Source organism: Triticum urartu, chromosome 7A (assembly GCF_056163025.1).
Source record: "Triticum urartu cultivar PI428250 chromosome 7A, HENAU_Tu73, whole genome shotgun sequence".
In the NCBI taxonomy this organism is placed as follows: domain Eukaryota; kingdom Viridiplantae; phylum Streptophyta; class Magnoliopsida; order Poales; family Poaceae; genus Triticum; species Triticum urartu.
Window position 1 is genome coordinate 549046178 of NC_141879.1, and position 9888 is coordinate 549056065.

At 48.8% G+C, this 9888-nt stretch overlaps 1 protein-coding gene across 1 annotated transcript; it reads left to right on the forward strand.

The window, feature by feature from the left end:
* Positions 1 to 7979: 7979 nt before the first annotated feature.
* Positions 7980 to 9492, forward strand: LOC125523556 (uncharacterized). Its single transcript, XM_048688584.2, has one exon. The coding sequence runs from the start codon at positions 8116 to 8118 to the stop codon at positions 9241 to 9243; it is 1128 nt and encodes a 375-aa protein (XP_048544541.2). The 5' UTR covers positions 7980 to 8115; the 3' UTR covers positions 9244 to 9492.
* Positions 9493 to 9888: the final 396 nt, after the last annotated feature.

Consider the following 9888-nt stretch of genomic DNA (forward strand, 5'->3'; position numbering starts at 1 on the left):
TCCTTAGTAACTAGTGGACTAAGGAATTTTCTCGATTATGGAGGTGGTAAAAAGAGTTCGTCGTAAAGGGTTACGTCGATGCAAGCTTAACACCTATCCGGATAGCTCTGAGTAGAGATACCGGATGCATATAATGGAGCAACAATTTAGAATAGCTCCAAGTAGAACAGTTATTTGGAATAGCTCCAAATAGTGCGTGGTAGCTACATCTAGGAGATGACATAGAGATTTGTAAGGCACACACGGATCTGAAAGGTTCGGACCCGTTGACTAAAACCTCTCTCAAAAGCAACATGATCAAACCTAAAACTCATTGAGTGTTAATCACATAGTGATGTGAACTAGACTACTGACTCTAGTAAACTCTTGGGTGTTAGTCACATGGCGATGTGACCTGTGAGTGTTAATCACATGGCGATGTGAACTAGATTATTGACTCTAGTGCAAGTGGGAGACTGTTGGAAATATGCCCTAGAGGCAATAATAAATTAGTTATTGTTATATTTCCTTGTTCATGATAATCGTTTATTATCCATGCTATAATTGTATTGATAGGAAACTCAGATACATGTGTGGATACATAGACAACACCATGTCCCTAGTAAGCCTCTAGTTGACTAGCTCGTTGATCAATAGATGGTTACGGTTTCCTAACCATGGACATTGGATGTCGTTGATAACGGGATCACATCATTAGGAGAATGATGTGATGGACAAGACCCAATCCTAAGCGTAGCACTAGATCGTGTAGTTCGTATGCTATAGCTTTTCTAATGTCAAGTATCATTTCCTTAGACCATGAGATTGTGCAACTCCCGGATACCGTAGGAATGCTTTGGGTGTATCAAACGTCACAACGTAACTGGGTGACTATAAAGGTGCATTACAGGTATCTCCGAAAGTGTCTGTTGGGTTGGCACGAATCGAGACTGGGATTTGTCACTCCGTGTAAGCGGAGAGGTATCTCTGGGCCCACTCGGTAGGACATCATCATATGCGCAATGTGACCAAGGAGTTGATCACGGGATGATGTGTTACGGAACGAGTAAAGAGACTTTGCCGGTAACGAGATTGAACTAGGTATTGGATTCCGACGATCGAATCTCGGGCAAGTAACATACCGCTAGACAAAGGGAATTGTATACGGGATTGATTAAGTCCTTGACATCGTGGTTCATCCGATGAGATCATCGTGGAACATGTGGGAGCCATCATGGGTATCCAGATCCCGCTGTTGGTTATTGACCGGAGAACGTCTCAGTCATGTCTGCATGTCTCCCGAACCCGTAGGGTCTACACACTTAAGGTTCGGTGACGCTAGGGTTATGAAGATATGTGTATGCAGTAACCCGAATATTGTTCGGAGTCCCGGATGAGATCCCGGACGTCACGAGGAGTTCCGGAATGGTCCGGAGGTAAAGAATTATATATAGGAAGTGCTGTTTCGGCCATCGGGACAAGTTTCGGGGTTATCGGTATTGTACCGGGACCACCGGAAGGGTCCCGGGGGGCCACATGGGCTGTAAGGGGTGTGCCTTGGCCTATATGGGCCAAGGGCACCAGCCCCTATAGGCTCATGCGCCTAGGGTTTCCATATGGGAGGAGTCCCACTAGTGGAAGGCACCTCTAGGTGCCTTGGGGGGGAGGGAAACCTCCCTTGGGCAGCCGCACCTAGGAGATTGGATCTCCTAGGCTGGCGCACCACCCCCCTTGGCCCTCCTATATATAGTGGGGGAGAGGAGGAACTTCACACACCAGCCCCTGGCGCCTCCCTCTCTCCCCGTTACGTCTCTCTCTCGTAGTATAGGCGAAGCCCTGCTACTGTGACGCCCTGCATCCACCACCACGCCGTCGTGCTGCTGGATCTTCATCAACCTCTCCCTCCTCCTTGCTGGATCAAGGCATGGGAGACGTCTCCGTTCCGTACGTGTGTTGAACGCGGAGGTGCCGTCCGTTCGGCGCTAGGATCATCGGTGATTTGAATCACGACGAGTACGACTCCATCAACCCCGTTCTCTTGAACGCTTCCGCGCGCGATCTACAAGGGTATGTAGATCCAATCCTCCCTCGTTGCTAGATGACTCCATAGATTGATCTTGGTGACACGTAGGAAAATTTTGAATTTATGCTACGTTCCCCAACAGTGGCATCATGAGCTAGGTCTATGCGTAGATTCTATGCATAAGTAGTTGAAGTCTATTTTCTATTCTTTGATGAGAACCACTAGTAATGGCTTGCGTTGAGAAAAAAATCAATACAGATATCCCAAACTACTTTTTATCGTGAGGCATCTGTAGAGCTGAAAAAAAAAGCTCGAAGCTCGCGAGCTAAACAAGTAGCTCGTGACTCGGCTCGAATCGACTCGAACTCGAAGAATAACGAGTCGAGCCGAGCTTTAGTTTAAGATCATTTATAGACCAAGCTAAACGATGCAATCTAAAGAGTACTCGTGTAACTCATTAGGCTCGATAAAATAGATCAGACATTCCCAATACAAAGAAAGATCAGCCCCTCAACAACCTACATCCCAGACGCACAACACAAGGCCCAGCCGTTGAAGACCTAGCCTCCTAAGAGACTCGTGCATTACAAGAAAATTACAATTGTTTAATGATATACATGTTTAATATATACATAATTATTTTTTATCATATTTGAGGGCTTTATGTTTATGTTTATATCTTTAACGAGCTTAACAAACTAGACGAGCCAACTCGTGAGTTATACGAGTCGAGCCAATTTTAAGTCTGAGCTCGTTATAGTAACGAGTCGAGTCGAGTTAGATCGTTAACGAAACGAGCTCTAGCGAGTCGAGCCGAGCTGGCTCAACTCGGCTCAAATTCCAGCCCTAGACATCTGTATTTATATGCCACTATTATACGTGCCTTTGGTGCGTCCTGAATCACGTTCAGCGGGTTAGGCCCGATACGGTCGCTCGCTGGTTGGCTATGTTCGATCGACTTGTGTGCTTTTTTCTTGGTTTCTCGTGTGAAAAAAAGCTCCACTAGCACAAAAAAAATTGGTTTGATTTTTACAGATCTAGAAAAGTTCATAGGTTTGATATTTTTTCACAATTTTAAAAACATTCAAGGATCTAAAAAGACCATGATTTTGAAATAAAATGTTCACGAGTTTGAAAAAGTTTATGAATATGAAAAAAGTAACAAATTCATGAATTTAAAAATCATGTTTTTGGAAAAAGTTCATGAATTTGAAAAACAGTTAATTTTCCCCATAAATCTGTAAAATGGTCATGTTTCAAATAATGAAAATACAAAATGTAAAAAAGAAAAAGAAAAATGAAACAAGATAAAATATAAAAAATGACCAAAACTGGAGAAAAAAAATCACAACTGCTTGCCCAGAAAACCAAGGAAACCTTCTAGAAGGTTCCCCAAACCATCAGCTAGTAAAAAGGCCTGCAATGGGCCGGCCCACATAGGAACTACAGCAGGCATTGCGTACCAATTGGCTTGTATTTGGTGCATAAGCGCCAAACCACTAAAATTGTCTTACAATTTTTTGACCTGTATGGCATCACATATTAAAACCGTGATGTAGTTTTATGTAACTATTGGATATAGCTCTAAAATTACCATAAATTTTAGTTGTCAAAAATACCATTGTGATTGGGAATATTTGAAAGGAGATGTCAATGGAAAAGCTTCCTTTCTTTCGAGATAGCTAGAGAGTGATCTTTCTAGCGTTAATATAGTATATTGAGTCTGAATTTTCCTCAGAAAAGTTATTGACCTGGAGCCTATTAGAAGGCAACACGGAATTTACCACGTGGTGGCTAATATTAAGGAATCCACCATTGGCAATGTGACTATGCTGCTCTCACAACTTGTCATGAAAATATATATACCAAACAACACAATTAGCAATTGAGGCACCAAGATAACTCCTCAGACCTTTGCTCTACAACAAACTGCTGAAGATCTTTAGCGGTTGATGTTGGAATTGATCTCTAGTTATAACAAACCAGGAGAGAAGAAGGGAACTAAACCTCCCACATATGTGCCTTGGTCGGGGGCACCGAACCAACGACTTGGGCTTGGTCCCGCCTCTCTAGCACACAATATAAAAGAAAAATGACACTTCCCGTTAGACAGTAATGATCTCGCATGGCAGGCTACGTCCCCTATCTAAAAACCAATCCTAAGGCCTTGTTCGGTTACACCCCTCCACAAGAGGATTGGAGGGGATTTGGGGAGGTTTTGACTTGTAGAGGATTAAATCCACTTCAATCCCTGCCAAACCCCTCTCAACCGAACACAGCCTAACGAGGTGCTAGAGGAGACAAAAGTTGTTTCCACGGCAGCTGTCGCAAGGTCAGTGCTGACATCGTTGCTGCTACTCATCACGTAACTCTGATGTTTCCCTTCTTTCCCGACCATCTCCTCAGCACTGGAGGACCCAAGGTGCAGCCACAGGATACCCTGGGGCTCAGCCAATTCTAGTTAGTTCCCCTATTTTCGCATATATTAAGGTGTTCAAATCACGAGACTCCAACTAGGTTTTATGTTAATACTAAAGGAATTAATGTGACAGTGTCAAGGCACTCTAAGCCGATGCCATTAGGAAGCTAGAAATCTGACATTACTCATTTTTTGAATAAATACACCTAAAGGGCATAATAAATTTGATAAATATCAAGGAAAACAAAGGCCAATACAATGGGTAGACAACTGGGCGTAGGAATAAAAAATACATTAAAAGCATACTAGTCTTCTTTTTCCTTTGATTGAGCGTCACCTACTAGAGTTTGAAAATTGCACCGAACAACAGTAAAGAAAAGCGACACCTATGAACACCCTCACCAACCATACGAGGCTTTGAAGATCACAACAACCACTTGCCCCTTGAAATGAGATCCAAAAATCGTTGAAACAACATCGGCAGGAGCATCATCCCATGCAGAACAGACTTGCAATCCATCACCTCCAGCACAGAGGGTGGAGAGACCGCTCTGAGCCACATAGCAACACGGAAGAAGATGTCGTAGTCGCCACACCAATAGCCAGCCAAAATCTCTCCTTGAAAGACACATGAACTGCCAAAGTCTGAAGGGAAACAACATACCTGGGGACACAAGCTCTCACAAGCCCTTCATCGGCGTCAGACCGGACGTCGTTGAGGTAGGGAGAGACCAGAGATACCTTATTCGAATACGCCATCGTCGCCACCACCTCATCGATGTCGCTGGAGAAAAAAAACCTAGGAAAAATAAAATGAGACGGACGGGTCCCCACTCCCCCCCTCTTGTCGCCGACGAGGCCGCTAGGCGGAGAAAAGGAGGGGGCCGAGGAGGTGGCGGGAGGTGTTGCGGTGGCGGCTAGGGTTGGGAGGCGTCTGCTTTGGCTTACGCGTAGTCCTGCATCGCACCAGGATTAGAGAGGAAAATCAGACATTACTCAAGTCAATTAATTGCTGACAGATCTTTAGTGCTTGACATATCGATGTCCATAGAATCCATGAGAGCCGAAGTGGCTACCAATGCAAGAATCACACTAACGAAGAATAGCCATGAAAATGTGCACTAGTGTTGCGCCTCCAAGAACTGTACCTGAAAATGGCAAAGCACTCCCTCACCCATGTGGTTAATAACCACGGTATCTTCCTGTGGCGGAAGAGGGGGTTTAGGGCCCAGTTCTTTTGGCCAATTCTCCCAAAATCTAGATAATCGACCCTCCATCCAGCTTCTCTCAGAATCTTGAACTCATATTTTTTTGACAATCCTAGCTGTTTACATCCTAACTAGATAGGATTGTAAAAAAGATATGGGTTCAAGATTCTGGGAGAAGCTGGGTGGATGGTCAATTCTCAAGATTCCGGGAGAAACCACCAAAAGAACTGGGCCTAGATACCATCCCAACAAAAAGATATCCATATCTTGAATGGTTAGATTCTTTGTCGTGGAACCAATCCACCCTTGTTCAAGTCCTGCAGGGACGGGGTGTGTGTGCGTGCGTGCGTGCGTGCGTGTGTGTGCGTGCGTGTGTGTGTGCGTGTGTGTGCGTGTGTGTGTGTGTGTGTGTTAGAGCAACTCTAGCAGACCTCGCAAAAACTTGACCCGCAAAACGCGTTTGCAGTTTCACGAAGATCGCGTTTGCGGGTCGAGAACTAGCGCGGCCGAACAGATACTGTAAAACAAACTGTAAAACTGGAATAAAGAGCTCCTTCCTCCAGTCCGGCCGTCGCCGTCCCTTCCTCCAGCCGGCGGCGCCCCGTCGCCCGTAGGCCATGCCCCGTCGCCCGTCGGCCGCGTCCCATCGCCCATCGGTCGTGCCCCGTCCCTGCCGGTCGCGCCACATCACCGCGCCGGTCACGCCCAGCCTCGCCGGCCACGCCCCGTCGCCTTCGTTGTCCGCGCCCAGCCTTGCCGGCCACGCCCCGTCGCCTCCGTCGTCCGCACCTTACTCTATTGCCAGGCGAGCCGTGCCCCTTTGCCTGCCGCGTTGGGAGGATTCCGGCGGCCAGGCTGAGGTCATGGGAGGCCACGACGATGTCGAGCTCGTCCAATTCGAACCGACAGCGATCGATTGCGGCGTCTAGCGGCCTTTTCCGATGTGCGGTGATGAATTCCGGCGAGTTTAGGGCGGATTCCGGCAAACTCCGCGGCGGCGTGTTTGCTCCGACGAGGTTTGACCGGTATACGGGCCCCCCTATATCCGGCCTTCCAACCTCCAAAGATAAGGGTTTCGGGTGTGCATTTGCGGTGGTCCTTAAAAAATTTACGGGTTGAACTACTTTTACGGTTTCTGTTCTGGACACTTTTTTCGTCCAAAACTGTAAAACGCAATTTTTTTGCGGGTTTAACCACTTATGCGGGGGTCTGCTAGAGATGCTTTTAGTGTCCATGTTTCTCAAAACAAAAAGGCAGCCAACATACATACATGCATACATGGTTATAATTGACGAGAGTCCCCTCTACCACTATTTGCAGCTTGGCTTTTGGCCATGATATCCTCAAGTTGAAGGGGTTGTCAAGGTGGTCTAGGCATCACGAACAATAGGATCCAAATTTTATTCCTCCTCACCAAATGGATTTGGAAGATATCCAACATTCTTCCTCGTGTTTGGAAAGCCAAATACTTTCCAAAAACACGTCCCTTTTTCTCTCCCCGTCTTCAAGTTTGCAATTTTGGAACGATCTTCGGAAACGCAAGGAAATGCGGGAGAGGAGGAGAGAGAGAGGTCTTCTATTTATTTATTGGATAGGTCTCACATGTAAGGAGAGTTGACATGGTGTTGCCCCAGTCAAAACCGAGCGGGGTTTTTCTCCGGAACAGTGTGGCAAGTTAAGAGTGTGGGATAACTGGTTTTGAAGTTGAGGTTTAAATTCAAACTGAATGACAAGTTGGGAGTTTAATGTGGACTTTTCTCTGCAAGTGATGTTTTGATCCCGTGTTCACATACACCTTGGCGAATAGTAAAAGTAAGATTTTTTTATGAACACTAATGAATATTTCACTTGCGTGTAAAATTCCGTGATGAAATAACATTCGTAGAGGTTTGGGGGAAGATCGACACTCCAAAATGTGTCAAAAAGACCAAAACTAGTCTTCTCGAAGCATATTTTTTTCAGACCTCCACGAATGTACATCCATCATGACATCTGCATGTAGATGAAACATTCGTCAATGTTTATCATATTTTTTTATTCTTTTAGATTTTACTGTTCATCCAAGTGCATGTGAGCTTAGGAACAGAAACTCCATGTCCATTTTTCTCTCTCTTTTTAATACATCTTCTTTTCCTAGATATCTTTTAAATGAATCGTGATACCTCGACTTCATGATTAATCACAATTCTCTGCATGAGAAAGGTCAATGCCCACAATAACACATGTACATGGTGAACCACTAAGCCGCCACGAATTAGGAGTAGCGTCCATGCACCGGAGTTTGCCGCCCCTAAGCCACTACATGCTCTCCACTACGACGATACCAAGTACGCACCACCCAAAGTCAAATACTAGTTGATTCATTTCCCTTTCTTTTAAGCGTCCCGCGCGTATGTATTGCGCCAGCTCGCCAGTTCAGTTCGTGCATGCACCGCAGCCGGAGTAGCTAGCCCATCCTAGGAGCGCACGACAACGCCCAGCCCACCATGCACTCCGCCGACGAGCCCGTGTCTGTCCCCGCCGTGAGCACTACGGCGGCAGCGGAGGACGGCGGCAAGAGCCCGGTGTCGCCGTCGATGGAGGAGGAGCGGCAGATCCCCGTGGACCCGGTCTCTCTGCGGCACCTGGGCATGGTGGCCGACCCGGACTCGCCGCTCTCCGCGCCGTCCGTACTCACGGAGGTGGTCGCGCAGTCGTCCCCGCTCCTGCCGCCGCTGCGCCGGCCCACGTTCGTCGGGGCCAGCCAGCCGTGCTCCGCGACCTCCTCCCCGGTCCACAGCGCCACGGCCAAGCGGGACGAGCCCGCCGCGCCCAGCCTCGCCACGGTCACCGCCCTGCGCTCCCTCGCGCGGCAGCACTCCGCCGCGCTCGCCAGCTACGCCGCCTCGCCGTCGGCGGCTCCCACCACGCTCTCGAGGAGCGCGTCCCGCGCCGAGGGCAGGTCCATGGCGCCGCACGACGACGAAGTCCCCGTCCCCTACGTCGAGGCTGCCGACGAGGACGAGCAAAGCTTCACGTGCGGCGTGCTGTGCATGTTCATCCCGGGCTTCGCAAAGAAGAAGCCGGGGTCGCCCTCCGCGGCGGCCGTCGTGTCGAGCATACAGAGGCAGCATTCCGGGGCGAGGCGGCGGAGCAGCGTGTCGCGGATGGCGGAGCTGGAGAGGTTCGAGTGCGGGTCGTGGAGCCCGCCACCGCCGCCGCATCCGGTGAGGGTCGTGCCGACGCACGTCGACATGGACTTCGCGATGGAGGTGCCCAAGATCAGCTGCGCGGACGACACGGACTTGCCGGTCAAGATGGCGTTCGTGTTCGAGGGCGAGGCGAGGGGGGCACTGAAGAAGTCGGCGTCGGATTCGCGCCGGCATGAGCCGGCGTCGCCGGCCAAGACGGCGTCCGCGTTCGACGGCGAGCCGAGGGGGATCCTGAAGAAGTCGGCGTCGGCGTCGCAGCGGCAGGACTCGGCCCCCAGGACGTCGTCCGCGTCGCAGCGGCACGTGAGGTTCTCGACGACCGCGGCGCCTCCGGCGTCGTGCCCGACGTCGCCGTGCATCACGCCGCGGCTGGCGATGGCCAGGGCCGAGTTCAACGCCTTCTTGGAGGCGCAGAGCGCGTAGATAATTCGCCATGCACGGTGCATGCCTGTTTTTTTCTCTCTTGGATTTGCTTCGTGCTTGTTCGCGAGTGGCAGCTGCGCTTCCGGCGTGATGCACGGGTCCGGCGTGTTCTATTTTTTGTTCGATTGTCCATATTCCAATCGACCAATTCCCGACGACTTGGGGTTTTTACGATAGATTGAGACAGATGTGTGTTCCACATCGATCTTGTCATGCCGTGTGAAAATCAGCTCTTGTTAGAATGTGATTGAAAACCGTAAAGAGGTAATCAAATGGCTCCCCTCCCCAATTTCATTTCATGAAACTTTTTTTGCGGGTAAAACTTCCATCTATTCATCAAACATCATGACAGCAAAGAACATAGAAGTAACAAAAATTGCATCAATGTATGTAGATCATCTAGCGACGACTACAAGCACGTAAGCGAGCTAAAAGCACGTTGCTATCATCGCCCCTCCCTCGCGGGAGCCAGACAAGCCTTGTTGTGGTTGACAATGAAGAAGTCGTCATGCTACGACCCCAAAGGAACAATACACCGGAACAACCACCCTGCCCATGAAGAACAGTGTAGATCGAAGTGTTCCAACCACTAGACACATAAACACAGATGAACAAAGATCGGATCCGCGCAGATACACCGACCGA